Genomic DNA, 22,988 nt, shown 5'->3' on the forward strand with positions numbered 1-22,988 from the left:
TCACTGCTGTTTAGTTTCCTGTCTTCATTTATGTTGGAAGTGATAGCAGAGCTGTACGTTTGATTTTTTTCAGAAATCTCTCCGTCAGAACATGCTATATCATGCTTAGGTAACTAGCGAAACTAGCGAGCTAACTTCCGCTAGCTTCCTGCTAACTTCTAACTCCGTTAAATGTAATAACTTTTGTTTTCATGGATGCCTGGAAGTTAAACTTTATAGTTACACCTGGTAAAGCAGCAATGCTGATCGTTTTATTAAAGATGAAAGAATTTAGACAGTTTTTAACTCTTAAGTGATGCTGCAGTGTTGTTTGACCTGAAGATACGGAGTTTAGGACCCAGATTACTCCCAGACTTAAGAGCATCTTAGTCCGACAAATATGACAATAACAACGGCCGCTTGCATGTTCTGCAAAAAAATGTGCTTTGTTGTGTATCTGACGGACAAACACCCAACCAGTTCCACATCACTGAAGTTGCACCATTTTTACAAACCAATTCTGGTTCATCTGTTTCACTCAACAATCGGCCATGTGCGTATGAAAACAAAGGCACTGCGCATGCGCGTTTTACTCCCATTCTATCGCGATATTTCATTTTCCTATGTTGCCTAACATTATACCGGTATTACCGTGAACGGTATAATATGGCCCAGCCCTAGTGCCAGAGTGTCGGTAGCAGTGACCAGGTGCCTCTGATCTAACTATAACCACAGTCTCACATATTGGCCTCACACTTCTGTCGGAGCAAATATTGACATCGGCTGAACCTTCACAGTTTCGAGGGATCAAAGAACTCCTCCGGATGATCGATATCCATTAACGTACAGACGCTGTAGTGTCAGAGTTGGGTCTCAAAAGGATCATTCTGGGAATTTGTGTCATCTGAAGAATGTTAGGTTGGTGGTCTTTAGTTGTCTTGACTTGAAAATCAAAACATGCTGCAAGCCTGTTGTTACTACTCCAGCCTCCATGCCTTTATGCAAGTTGCATGGTCTCATGGTAGTGCCCATTTGTGTAGTCCTTGACTATGCAGACAGAGGGATTTTGGGAGTTCTACAAATGCATGCAGTCTTCCAAAAAGCCATCACAGTTATGTATTAATCGAAAGCTGAGTTGTTGAAAAGTTGGCTCTAACGGGAAAGGAAGCCACTTACCGAAAAAAAGATTAAATGGCAATAAAACATAGATAAGAAGCCCAAAAACTTCACAGCTGCAACACATAGAAGTGGGTTAGCATATCTCTGTGTAGTACCTACTGTCATCCTGGATGTTGTCTACTTTTGGCCGTTTTCCGACACGCTCTCTGAGCTCATCTCCTTTTCCACTCTCCCTTTTCTGTCTCTCTCTGTTCGTAGTTAGCTTCTGCCTCAATCCCATTGCCTAAGATTACCTCTGATTGGGGAAAAGTGCTCCGCATGTGTGGCCCCCTTTGAAATACATCACCACTCCTAACCGTAACATCTGCGTTTATGTTACCCCAAATATTTTTTCTCTCCCTTGAGTGAGTTTGCCTCACAGTTACATTCTGGGTTTGATGCTGACCCACTTGTTGACATGTTGGGGAGTTTTGTCATCTTTATCTTTGTGTGGCTTCTTCTCACGGTCGTGACTTAGATGAAAAATCATGAACAACAAAAAGGGACGTTTAACTCTTGCTCATTGATTTACAAGAGATGTTGAGCTTTGTGTAATACCCCCACCCGCCCCTTTTGGTCCTGAGGGACCCCCTCAGCTTTGTCTATGCTTCACTGGGCGCATTGGTCCTAAACCTCCCATGGTATTCTGGTTTTCTGTGACAGGAAGTTTGGAATTCAGAAACGTAATTAGATTGCCTCATTTTACTCTACCTAATCCAGGGATACTGGCTGCTAGACTGCTGTAAAGTTAGTTTATCTACATTTTCATTGGTGACATTAGACACCATGCTCATTAAACATTTGTGTCCACTTTAGTAGAAATATTACTTTCTCTGAAGAGCTTAACCCACCTGGCCTCTTAGAAAGTTTAATACTTGTCCTTTAAACCTCTGCTTATCCCAAAGTCATGTCTATCACATGGTTTGTTTGAGTCTAGCGAATCCATGACTTTTTGCTTTTGTTACTTTATGATTAAAATGACCTTTAACCAAATATACTGGAGTCTTTGGCTTGTTTCATGGATTTTATCTTAGTTTTTGACTGTTAAGAAACACTTTGTTATATTTTTTTAGGTACCATCTTGTTTAAATAAAGTATATTCTTCACTCTTCCTCAACAACAGCTTTCTACCTTTTGTCTCCCTCTCTGGATTCTGCTTTTGTGCTAGACAATAATTTAATACAGGTGACCTCACTCAAGGAAATGCCTTAGACTTTGAGAACAAGGAGGGTCAAAGGTGAACATTTGAGAAGTAGAACAACAATGTGGACTGGCTGTAGAGTATGCTCTTGAGTGTGTGTAGGTGTTTGAACCTGGTAATAATTAAGGCAGCTAACAGGAAGCGCACTGTGGTACCTGGGGCCACGTTTATTGCAAAACTAATCTGCAATTTTGTAATGCAGTCACCAGTGATGTACAGATTTTAACATATTAAAGCTGTACCTGCGCCAGAAAAGAAGTATAGAAACAAACATTTGTAGAGGTTTAAGCTAGAAATTTAGGTCAGTTGATCATCAGCAGTTCAGTGGATTCATGTAACGCTATTTTAGGTTTTTCTGTTTACATTAATCAGATTAAGGTACAACTATAGCCAAGTATTCCTTGTTGCTGCTGACTGGTAAATCTGTTGTGGATTTTCACCTCTGTTCTCTGATTATTAGAGGCTCATGCTTTCATTGTTGGGCTTTAGTTTGACTTCACAAACATTTTCTTTGGAGGAGATGAAAAAGAAGAAGCAGGGGAAAAAAGTGATCACTTGATTATGATTGGATTATGAAGAAAAAACAAACTCTGGTATTCTGATGTATTTCCATCTCACTACTTACCTGAACTTTAAACATTACAGTACATCTCATTTAAGAATTGTTACACCCTTGCTAATTAAAGAGACGTACATTCGAACCCTTTCTGCTCACAGTAGGAAGGTGATTGAGAGAAAAATGTCAAAGAAGATTCAAACGTTTACTGTGTTGTTTATCGACCCCGTGTTTAGTGCTGAAAGTCACCTTATATGGATATGCTTCATATCTCATGTGTGCAGTAGACTAATTGCAAGCCAAAACATTCCTTACATGTACACGTAGACTCGAATTTTCAAGCGTCTTCAGTGCCAGAGCACAACTTAGCAGCCAAGTTAAACTTCTGTAATTTTTTAAAAAATACAGCAACAAAGCACAAACACGGTTTAAAGCCAGGAAACATGTCACCTTTTTTAATCTGATTCCAGAAATCGAGCACATTTGTTTGAGAGCCTGACATCATGATAAAGCACTCTGTGGAGATTAAGAGAAAGGACGAGGAGCTTTCTCCTTAACGCTGGGCTTTACTTCTCCCGTTTACTAGCCGTCCACTTGCTTGATTTGTCCCAATGAGAGTCACAGAGCTTCTTAATGCCATGATAACCTACTACTTTGGACTTGATCTAAGACCTCCTGTGGTTACCTGTGCATTCAAGAGTGAGGCCAAACAACGCTCATTGGAAGCGGCGCTGACAGCATCATGCTGCGCTGCCCGTGCATTTATCCAAAAGGGATCGGGGGAGCTTCGAGATTCTTTAATTATTTGAATTCATGCTCAGGTGGTTGGCTTGGTTTAGTTTTGCTGGTGCCATGAATAATTTTCTGCACTTTTTAGATTTTCTTTATATTTTTTGTATTTTTAGATAAGATTTAGGTTGGGAAAAGCAGAAGAAGCTCTCATCAGGAAATAATAAGATCTAATCATAAGAACAAAGTCCCCCAAAACATGTCATCCCCATTCTTCCTTCATCTGGGGTTATGGTTTTAGTTTCACTCGTCCCATCCAAGAGCGTCTGCCTCTGCCAACCCAGCACGATATGGAGCTCATGCTGTTTCCCTCAGCAGTTTCCTCCTATGATGAACTTTGGCTGTCTTTGATTAAACCCATTTTTATCCTTCTGAATCTAAACCTTTGGCAGGCACTGTCTGCTTTTTTATTTGGAGCTTGTAGCTCTCTATGTTCCGCATGTATAATTTATTTTCATACGCTGCTATATGACAACGCTGCGAGGGAAAGTTCAGAAGGTTCAACTGTTTTCTTTAGACAAAGTTTATCTCAGGCGATTTTGAGATTTTCTGTAAAAACAAATGAAGCTGAAATCTTATCAATTGCTTAATACGGATTTGCTGTAACATTTCGAAACAGATACCTGAGTCCAAGCCAGGAAACGATACTGTAATTGTGTTACAGCAGTAATAAAGAATTTCTTTTGAGGTTGCAGACAAAAGAAAAGAGCAGCTCTTTAAAGTTGAATAAGTAAAAACAAGAATAAGCAAAGTGGGATCAACAGATTGACAATTAATGCGTTTCCTGTTACATGATTAAATTGATGAGTATCCAACATTTTCTGTTTGATAAATAAAGTTTTTGTTTTTAAATTATCTCATTAGTATGAAAAAAGTATCACAGCCACCGATTATAGTTTGTTTTGCATCTATAATATCATTTTAGATGTCATCTGCAGCTCTTTCTAGGACCTAACTGATTTCAATGTAAAAATGCAAATGTGCAATGTGATTGGATTGAACCTGGTAAAGCCCTTGTGTGGTTTATAATGAACCTCATCAAGGTTGAAACATCACGGTTATAACATAAGAGAGCTGACAGACCTATTGTGTTGCCGATATGGGGTTAATCACACACACTAATGTTAATTTGATATGATGTTCCAAAACCATTTTAACATGCTAACATTTGCTAACTGGCAATAAACAAACTTATAGAACAGCTGTGATCTGAAATTAGACCTGACTGTAGCAGAGTGTCTAAGGGATCAGTGAAGATGGTTAAACTCCAGTGTGATGCCAATACTCTGGCCACTGTAGGAACTAGTGGGTTGTGTTATGGCGGTCTGCACCTGGTGCATGTGTTTTACCACACTATCTTGCCCTACAACACGTTTTTCTTTTCTTTTTTTTAAGGTTGGAATAGGTGGAGAAAAAGTACCTAATCTAAGTTACGTACTCCTGAGTGACACTGAATAACTGCTAGGCTGGTTGCTGATTGGTCAAACTTGAATCAAATACCTTTACAAAAAAAATTATTATAATTTTTTAAAATTCAGCAACCTAGTGGAAGCAAGAGGAAGAATAGTACGCTGCTCCTCTTAAAGAAAGCTATCAGCAATGTAAAATTAGATATAAAAACTAAAAACAGATAACACGGCAGCACCTCCCTGCATACTTTCTGTCTACTTGCACCATCAGTACTGACGTCATGGTTGAAGCTGTTGCAGAAATATTTCATTACCGCGTGTGTCTATTTGTTTCTACATTGCAATAGAGACAGATGCTAAAAGGGTTAGTTAGGGTGCATGCGTCCTAACTAGCTCCTAACCCCCCCCCCCCCAAAAAAAGAAAAAAGTTCATACAACCTTGCACTTGATATGGGTTGAATCTAATGAGCACGTAGACTATGTTTTTACCACATTTACACACACACGCTGGAAAAGTGTTGACCTAACTGCAGTTTAAAATCCAGGATCGTGCTTTGATCTCAAAGGATAAACTTGAAACTTTGGCAAACATTTGTCCACGGACTCACAGCTGTGACTTTCTTCACTAAAGTTGCCTTAGACTCATGTGGTAACTTCCAGCAACACTTTCACCTCATCTTCGGTCCAACCACAGAAATCTCTATCTACCTGTGCAGTGTTTTCCGAAAACAAACCAGCCTTCTCGATCCTGTTTGCATAAAGAACACACACATGCATGTTGTCTGTGAAAAGGGAGGTTAATATGTATTTAGTGGGTTGCAGATAGAGATTATTTCTGAAAATGGAGGTTAAATGGATGTAGACTAAGCCTCGAGGGCCGGTGTCCTGCAGGTTTTAGATGTATCCTTGATTCATCACAGCTGATTTAAATGGCTACATTGAACTAAAATGAACTAATCATTTGATCCAGGTGTTTAGACCCAGGGTGATATCTAAAACCTGCACGACACCGGCCCTCGAGGCCTGCCGTTGGCCGAGCCTGTCATAGGGGATTGTCAATGAAGAACCTTGAGATACTGGTTGGTGTGGTGTTCTGCGTTAAAATTCAGGACCTAACATAAAAAGTCACAGATTGTGTCTTTGTTGTGTTTCGGTAGGAGGGCTGACCACCTCTATTGTTCCCCTACCTTTCTCCATTGCTTCCTATGCTACTCACAAAGTTGAATGAGTACCAGATTGTGACAACGTAGAAAAGATGACTGCTGTGCGTTATTCTAATGCTCTGTGAAAAAGAAGGGATTTTTCCCCCCCCTCTCTTTACTTCTGGATGACTGAGTAATTTCCTCCTTGAGATCCACCTCACTGAAATGAAATGCCTGTAGAGTCAGAGGAAGTAAAGTGGAGGAAAGAGAGACTGGACTGGAATGCCTGGGGTGCATTTTTCCCCCCTAAATGAAAAGCAGGTGACTGTTCATTGTAAGACTATTTGGTTAGTGGGAACCAGAGAGCGGAAGGAAAGCTTTGGGGGAGCTCTCTTCTTTCTGGTATTTAGCTGTGAATTGTTGCTCACTGCACTTGTTCTGTAGTGGGCTGCTGACAATTAGGGGATTCAGAGAAACTCCCTTCTTCAACTGCTGAATGTATTGTAACATGCCAGTCAGAGCAAGGCAGTTAATTGGAGCCAGGCTTGTTTTATGTGCTCTCACTTTCTCCTCGAGAGTTGACCAAGAAGTCATTACAAAGCTATCTGGATGAGCTTTGTGGAAATATTTTGTAAAGTTACTGTTCTGTCATTTAGCCTATGAAAATATCAACAATGCGCTGGTGGTAACAGAAAATTAAGCCTCTGGTTGGCATGCAGCTTGAGGCTGGAAGTGTTTTTCTGTCTGACTGAAGCTGAATAATAGTCATAACAAATTAGTTTTGTTGAGGTTCAGTTAAAGACAGAATAACACTGCTACAAACAAGGCCCGTGCACATAATTGCTACCGGTAATTGGCATCGCATGTGAAAGGAGTCAAAGGCTAAACAGAAATGTGAGAATCAGCTGAAAATGGTGTTGTAGGAGTTTGTGAAAGGAAGAAGAACACTCACTGTTGTTGTGTAAGCTCATGTTTCTCATTCTCCTAACATCATCCTTACTGTTTTGTGCATGCTAATAGGTTAGATGCATCTGCGTTAATTCAGTTGATTGCCTGTTTTTTTTGAAAATATCCCTTAAAAATTGCCCAGAAGTTAAAATGTTCTTTTTTTGTCTTTTTTTTGTCTAAACAGCAGCCTAAAAGTATTCAGCTTTGTTTGCTAGATATAAACAATAATCAGCAAATTTTGACATTCATAAGACTAGAAATTGTGAACTTATTGCTGTTGTTATTTTTTTATACAAAAACTTACAAGGCAAATCCGATAGACCTTTTGGTGGCAGTACCACAAAGAGTTGCAGGATGGGCGACGCAGTCGTAATACTTGATGCCTGACGTATTTTGTATGCAAAACAATATCTGGATAATCTAGAGCTGTTTTAGATACAAGTCATGCTGAAAGATGAGGTATAAATTGAGCTGTTTTGACACCGTTGCCAAAGGCGTGTGTATGTTTGCACAGGGGTGGCCAAACTTTTGCATGCAACTGTCAACTCTGCCTTTAAGAATCAAAGTCTTCAGTGTTATATTGTGTTGGATCATTTAAAGACATGTTAAGCTCTTCTTTATTTTCTATCAAATCTACTGTTACCATGGAGAATGTTCATATTAGATAATAATGAGGTCAGAGTAGATGCAACTAATCCCTGGGAGACTAAGCACAGGCCTTGTTAGGCAAAATGCTCTGTTTCAGGCAATTTTTTTTTCTACTTTTGCATCACAGCTTGAGTTGAGCCCCTCCCACCTACTCTTCAAGCTGTTTGCAAGTGGCAGCCAATCCAGAGAAAGTGGACTTAAAACTAGATAAACTAATAGGGCTCGTTTCAAACTGAGGGCCTCCACCAAAGCCCGGTGTGGGATAAATGAGGATTATTTTCAACTGTGACTCTAGCAGAGCTACTCGCGTCCATGATTACATAAGTCCTGGAGATGTTAGAGCTGTAGCATTGACATATTTGAACAGGTTTATACAGGCCGTTAAGCATCAGATTACTGGTAACATTAGCAGTCTTGCCTCATTAGTTCAAAGACAGCAATTATCTGTATCTTTCATCACTGGTTAAGAGGGAGCATTACAAAGTTTAGCACCACTTTACAGGTAGCATTTGCATCTTTCAGTAACTTGTCCTTTGATTTCTCAACTGAAGTTTAAGTGCTGTTTAAATTATTCGGGGGGGTTTGGCAAAGCTGGAATTTTTTAATGACCCCCATTTTAAACCCACTGTTATAGTCATGCCTCATTCTGATAGGCTGTACAGTTTAGGTACCATTGAAAATGATCTAATATACTTTGTGAAGTTTGTAAAGTTTCCAAGGAGAGAGACTCTGTTTTTTGTTTTATTATACCCCCCCCCCCCCCCCCCCAACTATTTGAGTTGTTTATAGTCACATGATATCATGAGTTTAGATGGAAAGAGAATAGAGGTTACGATTGTTTTGGATTTTTAGCTGGTGATGGGGAAAGACTTGAATCGATGAAGGTAGTGCGTGGAGGAAAGAGGTCAGGTCGTGGGGAAGAGGAGATAGGTTAGAGGTCAGTTGTCCTTTGCCAGCTGAAATGAAGAATAGCAGCCTTTTGTGAAAGGGGACCGTCCTCTGGAGGATGGGAGGGGGGGTCGTCACAAAAGTAGAAAAAGCTTTTGAGAAATCTTTCAGAAATTCTGTTTGCAGTCATCTGAAATTAGTTTTGCTTGCACACTCATTGAGTCAGTGAGCGTTACATGTGTATACACAAAAACACAGATGGAGACATGCAGTGATCACTCCAATGCATCTTGTTAAAATGTCTATCCATGCATATGGTGTCCCATATGAGAGATTGTAGTGTGCTAGCTGGCTCATTAACCCAGCTGACTGCAGAGGTCTCGGTTAGTCTTCTGGCCTCAGCGGGAAGAACAATAGTGTTCGATTGGTGGGGGTCAATAATGAAGCACTATACTGTGTGTATATGCTATTCACTGCCTCCATTCACGCTGTAGGAAATCGACACAGAAGGGGAGGACGGACGGCTGGTGCTTGTCCGTCTCTTCTGTTGTGGCGGCTTCTTTCTCACCTCTTCTCACTACAGCTGAAAAATCACAAAACACTTACTTTTTTTCTGCATGAAACCTGGTGAAAAGTTCTATTTTCTTATCAATATGAAGACAAAATGTCTTTGTTTTGGGTTTTTTTTTTTTTTTTTTGTTTGGTTGGTTGGGTTCTTTTTGGTCATGGGGAGTGGTGTCATTGTTAGTTTCTAGGACCAGTTTAAGTGGAGAATAAGCAATTACTGTGGACTGTTCCAGCAACACTTGTTAGGTCAGGAATTTCAGGGTAAGATAGTAGGGCAATAGTAGTAGCTACATCTTTTGTTTCTTGACATTTTAAATTCGGATGCTGTGCCAGCAAATGGTGTTTTGGAGAAATGTTACACCCCAGCCGTCTAGCCAGCTGTAACTGATGTAACAGATGTAACTTTTTTCCTCTAACACACATAAATTGAATTGTGGTGCACCATATTAATTGCCAGTATCATCGTGTGAATGGGGTCATCTCAGATTCTCTAACTTTTAATTTTTTATCCTCATTTTTTAATGTAATTTTTGTCATGTGATGGCACTTTTCTCTGCTGATTGAGCATTAGCCTACTTATCTTTAGGTGACATCTAGCTAGTTTACTCCTATCTTCTTACTCTTAGCCTTGTTATTTTGTTTTCCATGGATGCCTGGATGCTACACTTGACTATGAGCACGTTATCAGGATTATAAAAATATTTTACTCTTTAACTGTCAGTGGTATGTCTGTTTCTTTGTCTTGTTTTTAGGGACAGTGAACATTTGAACCTGGAACTGACTGATATGAAATTAAACTTAAGAAATACATTTTGTTTTTAACTCCCATTGACTGTGATAATGCCTCGTGTGGCCTTCTAGTACAACACTAGCTAATTGTTTTCAGTAAAAGAAAACAATTAGCTAGTCCTGATGATTTTACTGGTGTGCTGAAATAACCATTTTAGCCATATCACATGAAAGCAAAATTCATAATTACTAAAAAATGGGGCTTTTGTCAGAAAACTACTGTTAGATGCACATGGATTTGAAAAATTTGTATCAGATATTGTAAAGACAGTTTAAAAATAAACTTTAGTTTGCTCACACATTCCCACTTCATGTCTTTGATCCTTTAATATTTTGTGTTGTGTGTATGGTATACGGGTTTTTTTTTTTTATTGTCTGTTTATTATTAAAAGGAACCAAATTTTGTTTGCAATTCTATTTTTATTTTATTTTTTTTTTATATTTTGTTTTTAAACTTACTTTACTCTTACAGCTTTTACAGCTGATGGCCGTACTGCTCAATTCAGTCTAAGTGTCAGAGGCGTTTGTACCCATACAAACATGGTTCTGTGTGTATATGAGGTAATGCATCAAGTGCCAGTGTAATCTGAGGGGAAATCAGTGTGTGTACATACGTAGGTCTCTGCATGAGTCACATGTGGGAAGCAGTCGAGGGAATAGTTTTGAATTCTAAACTTGAGGAGAAAAACAGCCTCTTGGTTACCTTATTCAGCTGGAATGTCTGTCGCCAAGCAGAGTCTGGAAGGCTTTATCTCCATACTATAACATTACCTAATACATGCTGAAGCTGTATGAACAGTATGATTCTAAAACTTTATATCCATTGCAAGAAAAACAGTGCTATCTGAAATCTAAAACTCAGCCTTGGACAAATGTGTTTCAGATGTTTTTAAAAAAGAAAATCTCAAATTTGAGTTTAATTTTTCTGCCATTAATCAAATTATGGCGGTTTTTCGCTACGTGACGAGATCATGTTTCTGTAATTGTGCATTTTGAGTTCTTGGACAACACTGTTTCCCCTGCCATTGCCTTTGGGAGGTACCCCCATGCCCCCAGTTTGACCCATAATCCTCCCATGAGGAGAACAAAAAACAAAATGATGAATAAAATTGCCCATCATTTAATGTCTACTTGTAGTAGTCGATTAAATAAACACAGTTTTGTGTTTTAGATTGTAGTTACCAGTGTTCTAATATATGTATACACAAGACATTTGATATGAGGACACAATGCATGGAGGATCTGCTGTGGAGGAATGGCTGAGTGCAGCCTGCAGCTGTGCAGAGGTTTTTGGTTGTAGCTGCCTCTGATGGACACCTTGAGCCAGCGTAGCAGATATATTGTGACTAAATGCTGGCCAAACAAGTGGTGGCAATGATGATAATACTGTCCACACACTGGTTTTTGTGTTCTGAAGCCACTAGCTTGAAAATGTAATAATTCATTAGTGTTCATCACACAAATAACTAATCCTATCACTGGCAAAATATATCAACCAGAACTACAAACTAATCAGAAACCACTACGTCCACTACATGTAAACGTAAGCAAACAGTTGTTAAAATGCATCATTTGAAAATGATGAACTCGACCACAAGTGTGTTTTATCCCTCCAGCACAATGTTGTCAAGACTCTTTACAGGCAATGTGTCAGTTTAGCGATCAAGAAAATCCAAATCTGTAAAGTGAAAAAAAGAAAAAAGAATTTTTGTGAAGGAACAGAAAAAAGTAAAACTTAAAGATTTAATGTCATGACTTAACAAGAAATGCCTCTGGACTGATGTGGGTGTTACTGACAGTGCAATCAATGCCCCCCAAAACAAAGAGGAACGATGACAAAACCAAAGATTGTTTTTTAGACTGCAGATATTAAAGCCCAATGTGCATCAGGCTAGAATCTTGCAAAAGTGGTGGATGTAAAACTTCTGCTGCTGATGGCTGGACAGCTGGTACTGGTGAAAGCATGAGCAGCTCTCATGCTGAGCCCCGTCAACCACAACAGTCCAGGGAGCCCAATACAGATAAAAATAACAGATCTTTTAACCTTAAATTTTAACAACACAGTATTGATTAACATCTAAACCTATTATTCCATTAAAGAGGAAAAAATCTGGTTTAAACTTCTTGATGTCAGCCCTTTTGTTACCGTTCCAGGCTGTGCCTAAAACTAAACTGGGAAAAGTGGAAAGGTAGCAGCTGCTAAGTGAAGACCTTCCTCTTCTTTTTACAACTTTTAGGAATGAAAAGTGTAAAATGAGGGTGGAATTTGTGAGTGATGGTCAGTTATTTCTGCACATATGTGTATGAATGTGTGATGTAGGAGGTCTGTTCATCTGTGTGTACGTATTTGCACATCTTTATGCACGAGAGCGCCTGTTTTGCCCATGCGTGCTAATGAGTGTTAGGCAGGAGATTATGTGTGCGTCTCTAAGGGAACGGGAGTCTGTTCCCAGGAGCTGCAGTGCCTGAGTTGACGAGGGGGGGGTATTTGTACACCCTGACCCCAGCTTTCGGGGGTCCCGGGTGGTTGTCTGAAACCATTTCCTTCCTTTGTGGTCCATTTGAGAGCCTGAAGTGTGACGCAAATGTGAGGGACAGAGTCCATTTGCATGGGCCGCTACAGGTTGAAACAAAAAATGATCAGCTTGGGCTTCATATCCCATGAACGCACTCAGAGGGACGTCTTTAATTCTGCAGATCTGTGCTCCCCACCCCCATAGGTCTCCTCATCATCCTCAGTCGAATCCCCCATATACTCCACCCCGAAACAATAAACAAAGTCTGAGAGCCCCGGGTGCATCGCTAATGATCGGAAACAATTAAGGGCTGACAAAAGGGAGCGTCCTGCTATATTGCTGCGCGCCGTATTTACATTTTGGGGTTAAACGACTGAAGCGCAGATTTCTGGTGAGGGCAAGCGGACTCAAACAGACGGACGTGTTGAGGAGTTCTTTCTTTTGTGTGGCTGTGTGAAGGAGGATGTCTTGAACTGCTTGGCACTCGAGTGATACTACAAATTTAAACCTCTCAAAGTCAAAAGAATTTCAGCTCGAGTATCCTCTATGCACATTACACTCCTCCAGCCTCATTTTAACCGCTCTACCCACAGAAGTCAGAGAATAAAAATGTACAAACAAGACAAGTGGCATAACAGTGGACGACTGTACCCTCCAACCCCCACCACCACCCCCCACCCTGGCTGTCTGACTGGTTAAGTCCTGGTGTGTGAATGGATAGAGGGCTGGGAGAGTGTGAGAAGGCTCAGGAGTGGTCAAAGAGGCCGCTGAATAGACTCCTGGATTGAGACATCCTGCCTGTTTAACACAGTGCAGCATAGTGTAGAGGTGTGTGTGTGTGTGTGTGTGTGTGTGTGTGTGTGTGTGTGTGTGTGTGTGTGTGTGTCAGAGAGAGGGAGAGAGAGAGGAAGAGAGTGAGAGTTTGTTATAGACAAGGAATTACAAAACATTGTCTCATTACTAAAGAGAGAAGAAAAATACCTCTACTTATAAAATACCTCTACTTATGACAGGAAACAGATTTAGATTAGATTTGTTTTTATAGTTTAATGACTATTCGTAACCATCATGACCATCCCTAGTTCATGATTATAGCTCCACAGGAACTCCCAAATTTATTAAAATGAATTTCCTTGTGCATGGAGAAGGCATCTACTTTTAAAGGAGTCCAAACTTCTCTATTCCACTGCAGACGGTACTTGGGTCATCATAGCCAACGTGACAGAAAGGTAGTGTAAACAGAAATGATGGATGATAAAACAATGATGGCTTTTTTGGTGGGAGGCTGTATGCCACAGCAAAGATATGAACTCTGGTTTTAGAAAAGGAAGCCAGCGAGTTTGATGTTCTGTGTTTCACCCGTTAGTCGTGTTTCTCCCTGACTAGTCAGTGGTCTGCAGGATTTTCATGTCACCCTTTAGCTTTGGCTCCGCTGTAGAACTTTTGCTGATGAGAAAACCAACAAACAAAAATAAAAAAACTACTGAGTGATGTTCTTTTGTGTCATGTAATGTTGAAGCTGTGGAGATGTGCATCAAAATCTGAGTAAAAACAGGACACAAAGACCTGTAGCCCTGAGTGGAAATGATGGGCTTCTCATTGAGGATAACCATGTGATGGGATTTCACTTGTGGGGAGAATTAGGATGATCACATCCCCCCAGCAACTGACACCTGGGTTTGTAGCATGTTACATTTAATTTTCCATTTATTTTTACGTTACCTGCTTTACTTTATGTTAACGTTTTGATATTCTGGCTTGTTTTAAAAACAGATTCCTGTCATTTTTTCACATTTTTTTTATTTCACTAGAGACATCTGAGAGCTTTCTTTTACTGTTAGCTTAATTTACTGTATTGTTATGCAATATATAATTTTTTTTTTTTTAAATGAAATTTAAAATGTACCAGTGGAAGCAGAGTACATGAGAGTTCACTAAAGAGCGCACTACTGCCTCACATCCTTTCCCAAGTATCGTTGTGGTAATTGCATCCAAAACAGGTGATGTCATTGTAGCCCCCACAGGACTTAATGACTGTTTTTGATTGTGTGGTTTGAGAATAGACATTTGACAAAAAGCAATTTAAAGGCAGGTGTTCCTCCAGCCACCTGCCTGCTGATAGTATAGACTCTTTATGTTGACAGTTGATTCCCCAACAGCCTGGAAGTAAAAACAGTGTTTCTGTATAAACGTAATCTGCGCCCTGCCTCATTCCAGCAGTATCAGTGTCCATTAAATTTGGTGTAATTTGGCAAAGCTTAGACATGCTTGAATTACTGTGACCGAGCATACGATTAAACCCACATATCACGCTTTTCCAGCCTCTCAAAGTCTAAATCCATATCCAAAGTCTTAAACCAGCAGGTGGCAGCCAGGGCCTTGGCAAGATACATACGAGTGCCAACCAGGGACCTTCACTCCTCCTCAGAAAAGCCCCCTTGCCAACATGGTGCATCCTGCACAGCCATGGTCATTATTTCAGTCTAACTAGATTAAGCTAATCACATTATGTTGTGGCAAGGCGTAGTCGGGAGATGGAATGAAGGGTCGGCTGTCCTGCTGTTGCCATCCGGCTCTGAAAAACAAACAGTGAAGTTCTGCATAGAGCTGTTGGAGTATGTTTAAGTTGCTAAACCTCTGGATAAGCTCGTGAATCAGAGAAACTATCAATTCTGAGAAAGTGTAATGCATCATAAAGCTGTAAAGCCTTATTCACAGTGCCAGCCTTTTGAATTTTATTTTTTAAGACCTCTGGAGAGAGATGTCTGCTACCAGAACATACTGACACTACGATCTTGCTAAAACTTCTTTTAATATGGTGGATCTTTGCTTCAACACTATGTGGAAGTTGACAGGATTGATAATCATGTATTTCTGTAGAGTTCCCAAGACTTGAGATGAGTGTTTTCATCACTGACATCTTGGCGTTTTGAACCCAGATGTGCGTGCAAGTGTGGATGTTTCTGTGAAGCTGTTTGATTTGTAAATCCCAAATTCTTGAGCATATCCTGGATGATGTTCTTGTCTGATGCCTAGAATGACCAATATTTGCAAAAAGGACTCTATTAATATGACAAGAAGTTATTGATTGGTGTCATAAACTCTTCAGGAAAGTGTTTAAGGGTCAAGGCTGAAGGCTGTTTTCTGACTTCTGTCGGACAATAGATGTTTCTGCCACCCCTGATGCCTGTTATAAATGCAGGCTTCATGCAGTTCTGCACTGGCTTCAGGTTTCACACCCAAAAAATTGCATCTGTCTTTGTGCCAGTCAGCCATATTTAATGGATGATACTATTGAGCCTGTATGACAGGAAATGCTGATAAATCGTAAAAAACCTACATCAACAAGTTTCGACATTTCCCCCGAGTCCATGGAAGTGCAAGAATAACAGCTTTTGCCCTTTAAAGGAAATGTTGTAGACCTGTCATACCTAAACACTGACCCCGGTTTTAAATCTTTGTCAAGTCTTGTTGAGTCATTTTAGCGTTTGCAGTGTTGAACTCAATGTTATATTAGAGAGTAACCTGAAATATTACCTGCTTGTGTTTTAACTGCTTCCCAGATGACAGGAAATCCAGGCTCAGACAGTGCAAATCACTAATATAAATCAAGTTCCAAGAAAGCTTAATCATACAATTCCGATGATGCCTTTGATGTTGCCTATTAGTTGTACAAAACAGACCAGAACAAATCTAGAAAAGACTGTTAAAAACCAAACCATGTAAATCCAAACCTCTCTGGAATTACATATCTAACAGTGCAAAGAAATTACAGCTATTGTTGTTACAGGGAGTGTAGCACTTTGATGACCAGTTAGCTTTACTGTAGAGCAGTTAAATGGGAACAGACTACACACTTAGTCCAACAGATACTTAGTTTGATTTATAATTGAAGCGTTATTCCTGTGCTGTCATTTCTCACTCCGCTGCCTTCCAACAAGATTTCTGTTTGGACTGAGAAGAATAAAAACGGAGGGGGGCATTAGTGGTTTTAAGGTTGTGATGGTTGGTGGTCTGGCAGCTCTTTCAGAGAGGGAACTACTTGAGTTTCCTTCTAACATGCTCAATATGTCTCTGTGGTCTTCTAGTTTGAGAATTCCTGTACAAGAAGTCCCCCAATATGCCAACCACATGGTCACTTAGTCCTGTCCGGCATGTGCACGCACACACACACACAGACACACACTCTTAATGGAAGCCTCATGGCTGAACGCCATGCTAACGGGCACTTCCTGTGTTGAAAACACATCCATTTTCTCTTTCATCCCAGTACTGAAGGTATGTAGAGTTGAGGCACTTAGATGCATGAAAAAATCCTACACGTGCATGGAGACGTTTACAGAGAAAAATTCAGTAGGATTGCAGAGGTATTACATGGTGCTATACTGTCAGTGTTGTGTAAGTTTGTTTTGCAGTTCTTGCCCAATGCATTTCAGCCTTTTCTAATTAAATATAAAAGTGTCTTTAACAGTATAATCTGTTAAGCTGTTATTCCCTTAAGACACAAACTGAGACCAGCTGAGCAAATAAACAACAAAAATTATGTCACGTTTCCCATGATTGAACATTTTGGGAGAGGGGGGGGCTTATGGAAATATGACGCACGTTTCTCACAAAGACCCTGCAGGAGTCGGTCTCACTTTTGTGTTTGGTGTGTGTCACGACCTTAAATTGCGTTTACAAAGCCGGCAGGAAAAGGGCTGGACGCTGGATGGTACATGGTGAAGGAAAAACAGCAGGCTGCAGACAGACACTCGGGGATGTTTAACAGGCCTGGGAGATAAAGTTTCTCCAGAGTTGTGTAACACACCTGCAAAGGAGGGCAAAGAGATGACAGGTCAAATGTGGGGAGGAGAAAGGAGTAGGAGGTGGTTGAAAGAAAGAAAAACAGGAGATAAGACAGTGTTTTCGTTTTTTGTTTGCTTCTGACAGCTTAAACCCCCACAGCTTTACTTCCTGGGAGGACTTTAGAGGACTTTGAAGCAAAGTTTTTAAGCACAAATAACTTAGTTGTAATGATTTGCCTCTGGAGGAGGGGTTGCTCCTGAGATGAATGTAAGGGTTGATATATGATTTACAGTTTGACTTTATAGATTCAGTATTGTCTAGCTTATAAAATGATTTCATTTGTGTTTTGAATGATCTTCTGGCCATAAAAATACCGCTCAATGACTCACGCCACCTGGACTCAGTGAAGCTTGCAACATTTTTTTTAAACTAACATTCCTCCTCTTTTGTCTTTTGTTGTTGTTTTCCTGACTGCAGCCAGAGGAGTTGGAGGCTCTTCATTCCCACACGTTCCGGGTGAAGACTTTCAAGAAGGCAAAGCACTGCAGCGTCTGCAAACAAACCATCATCCAAGACGGATTCATCTGCCGAGGTCAGTCACCTGTCCTGAAGCACCCACATCAGGACTCACCCCAGCAGCTCTCCTCGTGATGATGACAGAATTCAAGCAGAGTTATGCTCTGTTAACGTTTTTTGTTGATGAGCCTACCTTTAGTATCTTTCTTTTTTTTAATTTAACCTTTATTTATACAGGTAATCCCATTGAGACTCAGTCTCATTTAAAAGAGACCTATTTTAGACACAATAATAATGTTAAAGCAATAAAAACAAAACAATAAAATTGTAAAAATTGTCTAATATTTGCACTCATTACCACTTAGCTAGAAAGCATTTCAAAGAGTTTCAGTTTGTTGCCTATGTGAGCCGAGCCAAGCATTGTTTTGTAGTTAAAAGGATCTTATCTTAATCCTCCTTTTTTGTGGTTAAGATAATATTTTCAGGGTCCAAGGTTCATATACAGTCTGACCTACCATTTCTGGGAGAGTTGACGAACAAAAATATGTTCAGCTCACTTTGATTGGTCAGACTTACATACTTCGATTTTCAGACAAGAAAGCAGATCTTGTTATCTATACTAGTGTGCATTTTGTCCAGAAGTCCTCATACTAAACAGTTGAGTTGATTCCCTGCTTCTACAGTCTGAACCATGTTACCATTTCTGAAACTACATATACGACGAACACCTGAAGGAGCATTTCCACTTTTAGGTCCCAAGAAGTGTCATATTCGGAGCAGGCAGGCACGACTACAGAGGCATAAACACACCTGACTTTGGGGGGAAACTCCTTGGAAAGTTTTTGCTTTCACTTGTTTGTTACGGTTTTGAGCAAAAGCTACTGAGTTATGGTTAAAATACACCCATTTACAATGTGTAATACACACCTTACAAAGCCCCCACCAGCACATGTTATACATGTACTTCTTCACAACAGTTGGAATAGGTCACTTAGCTTCAGGCACTAATAAGAATTTGCGCAAATTATCAATCCAGACAGTTTTAATTAGAATTCAGCAGCAAACTGTGTTCACTGATGATGGGTTCCAGAGGTGTTGCTGAGTCCTTGTGGTGATTTCCACTTTAGAAATACGTCTGTTTTTAATAAAATACCACCTGAGTCCACTCAGCGCTGGCTTTCAGACTCGTCCCTAAATTCTTTACCGTTTCAGGTTTTTAATTTTCAAATAGAAAATGAGCATACATTTTTGCTACTTGCATGCATTTTTTCATTAAACTATAGCATTAAAATGATTTACAAATGATTGCATTATGTTTTTTGGAAACAGGCTGCAAAACACTTTCGTTAGACTCCTAATCTAAACTCTGTTTGATCACTTAAATCTCCCCGAGCTAGAGTTAACAGGCACACAGGGATGGTAATATTAACTGCTGCAGTCAGGAAAACATTGAAGGCAATATCTGTTACACATCCGTCAGTGGTCTAAATGAGAGGTCATCCAAGGTTACTTGGGGTCGCCTTTGTGTCGGGATTTAGTCAGTTAAGTGACAGAGGACGGCAGAAGAAGCTCCAGGAGGGTTAAAGGTTAACAGCTTCTCAATTTCCTTAATGGTGTTTACTGAAGAGACAATGTGGTTGACTGACGGCTGATTGATTCGCATCGTTCCATTGGTGCAGTCATTATTAATAGAATAAAGATGGAGGCATGTTTTCTCATTTAAAAATATACACTGCAGGGTGTCTCTGTGTTAAATGGATATACTAACATAGCCAGGACCCTTCTGAGGTTATTTTTATGTTTTTACAGTTTTTTTTAAACCTGAAACTACTGCGATAGGCTTATAACATAAAACGTCAAACAATCGCAGGAAAGAAGCTGAGACGGAGTAACCGACGTTAATGTGGTCACCGTTTTCTGACCATTTCGACGCAGTAAATCTTTTCGGTCCAGTGTGCAGAGCAGGACAAAAACAAAAACGGAAGCATGTATGACCTCGGCCTGCTTGGCACATCGTGCTGTTGTGGAAATGCCTGTTTTCACTCCGATAACGTCAAATGAATCCATGTGGAAAAGGCTGGATGTGTGGGTTGGCACACAGTGGGGGGGATATTTAGTTTGCATCTTCCCAAAACTGACACAGGATTGGTTGATGTAGCTTAGAAAAACATGAACATTACTTGTTTTTTGGTATCTTATCAGCTCCTCAAAGGCAGTCTGACATATTATTGTGCAATGCTCATGTTAAAAAAGTGCCAAAAGCTCAGGAGGTGCGGTTATATAAGGTGTGGTTATATCTCCTATTACATAACAAATAGAGCAGAAGAAGAGCACAATCTTTTCCTCAGTTGCGATACTAGAGCAGGTCTTTAGGTGACTGTGTCTACTGCAAGTATAAAGCAAAATGATGCAGGAGCAGATTATGCTGGCACAGTAAAGTCTTCTCCTCCGGGATCATAAAAGGCTTAGAAAATAATTGAACTTCAACACCTGCTTTATCCTCTGATCTAACTTGTGCTTCCAGGTGTTCTGAATGTGTTTGGTGGGATAATTTATGTAATTAAATCTTCACATTAGCCTTCATGTTCTGCATAGGATGCTGTATTTCACAGGAGCAAACTTGCATCTGCTGCTTACGCAACAATAACAACACGTACTGTTCAAAAAAATGTTTCTGGGCTACATTTACAAGCCTGAACACTGCTGTTGGATGAGAGGGTGGAAGGCTAAGTTAGCTAATTCTACAAATCTTAGTAGGCAAACTACATGTGTATGGGCAATATACATAGATTATTGCTAATAAGTGCTAATTGACAGACAAGTAAAATACTCAAAAAAAAAAAAACCTGATGTAGAAGCCTTCTTGAATGAACCGTCTCCTGTAGCAAACCTTGTTATTAGCCAAATAATTCCATTAAAATGCCACAAAGATCTCCATTGGTGCACTTTGCAGTGATCAGAAAATGATAAATCATTCCCCAAAAAGATGTATTTCTAAGTGACGCACACTCACTGCTGCTGTCAGTCTGTTTTGGTTAAACAGCATACACTTGTGTGTGGAGACAGCCCTTAAGTGTTCTCATAAACTGACACAGGACAGCACCTGGGACCACCGCCTGTAAGATATGATTTATTAGAGGACTAAACCATCATGGCAAGGCTTCACTGGACTCTATTTTGATTTAATTTACCTCAGTATAATTCTCTTCCCCTACTTGTATCTGGCTTTGGTCGTGTGTGTGTGTGTGTGTGTGTGTGTGTGTGTGTGTGTGTGTGTGTGTGTGTGTGTGTGTGTGTCAGATTTACGATGACAACACAAAGTGAACAGGAGACAGCTGTCTGCTCAGACAGCAGACGTCTAGCAGTCTCTGTTTTTCTCTTCCTTCGTTTGTCTCCATGTCATATGATTCATTAAATTCCCATTTAGCCAAAACTAGAAGCAACGAGACAAGGATGCAGAATATGGTACCCAGATACATTTAAAGTATTTAGACTTAAAGAAGCACTCAGCTGATTTTAAGAGAGCTAAGAGCTCGGGCTTTGGAAACACTTGAAAAGTGTATTCTCATTGTGTAAAATCTAAATACATAATCTGTTGATTTCATTAGGGTAAGCTTAGTTTCAAGGTATGCATTTGCTGTAGGACTTAAATCTGCGATTCCCTACATTTGACCTTAGAATTGAAGGCGCTTCTCAGATGAGAGGTGAAACGTCTTCAGACTCTTTCTTTCTTTCTTTCTTTCTTTCTTTCTTTCTTTCTTTCTTTCTTTCTTTCTTTCTTTCTTTCTTTCAACCTGGATGACTGAGAACCTTCATAGACATAATACAGTGGGACAGTATCAGGTTTAAAGATGATAAAAAGTGAGACTGAGCTGCTACAGAAAACAAAGCTGCTGTTATAACCTATGGTTTCTCTTTTTAAATGACCTTTATTGGAAGCATGATTGTCTCGTTCAGAAAACGTACAGCACATAAAATTTCCATCTATCCATTGGAAGTGTCAGGTGTTGCTTTTGAGGAGTCTGATAGCTTGACAATAAAAGCTGTCCTTTAATCTGGTAGTCCACGCACCCTCTATGTCGTCTGCCCAACAGCAATAAAGAGAATACCTAGCTATGATTCTCCTGAACACAGACACTGTTTGGAGGAAGCTCATTTCTGCCACTTGTATCTGTGATCTCATTCCTTTTTGTGCAAAAACAGAGCACACCATTCTGTAAATCGTTCCCACGTAGTTTTAAAATGCGTCTTGTGGCAGTAAAAGTCTAAACAACCACCATATCTAATGAAAATGTTTAATTTTGTCCTTATGCAGCACTGACGAGCACCTAACAGGAAAAGCATGTTGCTAATGCAGGACGTGGCGGTCCAGCAGTCTTATTGTGCTGCACCCAAACCATAAATGACTTTGTCCTTCTAATGTCAGCAGCTTAAAAACCTGCACATGTGTTTTTAGTTCTAAAAACATCTCGTGCGCTTTGCTAAACAAATCTGAAGGTCAAAGGATCAAAAGACAATCAGAATTGATGAGCATACTGCTGAAATCTGAACAAAGGTAGTCAGCTGGAGACCTTGTGGACACAAAATAGACAAATGTAAGTGTCAGTGTGTCTCATAACACCGCTTCAGTGTAAAGAGGTTTTTGGGCAAACGGTAATGAGCTTTAGGTGCTGATTGTGCACATTTTGCTGCATTTCGATGGAGGCGGGCCACCTGCTTCCTCCCTGCTTCCCGTGTTTCTGCACATGTAACCAAACAGACATGAGGATTGTTTTCGGTGTTCTCATCGGACTCTCTTCCAGATCGTGAATAAGCCGATTACCCAACATGTGTTAAATGGTTGTTCAGAACAAAACCTCCACTCCCATCGCCCTGCAGTACCTCCCTCCCTGTTTCTGCTCTTGTTTACCAACACTCTCCAGTCACATGGTCGCGTAATGGCAGGAGCACCTCCACTTCCTCTCTCTTCAGCAGTTGCTAAGATACAAGGTGTTAGTTACTTCGACAATAGCATGTTGACGCAGGTCAGGGCCGAAATTTTCCAGTTAAAAAAACAAAAGAAAAAAAAAAGGCCGTCTGTTTTGGTGGGCCTGC

General features: G+C 40.1%; 1 protein-coding gene across 2 annotated transcripts in view; it reads left to right on the forward strand.

The window, feature by feature from the left end:
- Positions 1-22,988, forward strand: part of tns1b (tensin 1b) — a 161,412-nt gene that overhangs the window by 12,803 nt on the left and 125,621 nt on the right. For both annotated transcript variants that reach the window (XM_026143669.1, XM_026143668.1), the window contains exon 2: positions 17,856-17,970. In XM_026143669.1, the coding sequence (XP_025999454.1) occupies positions 17,856-17,970 (115 nt within the window). The remainder of the gene's footprint in view (positions 1-17,855; positions 17,971-22,988) is intronic.

The sequence above is a fragment of the Astatotilapia calliptera genome, chromosome 16 (genome assembly GCF_900246225.1).
Source record: "Astatotilapia calliptera chromosome 16, fAstCal1.2, whole genome shotgun sequence".
NCBI lineage: Eukaryota > Metazoa > Chordata > Actinopteri > Cichliformes > Cichlidae > Astatotilapia > Astatotilapia calliptera.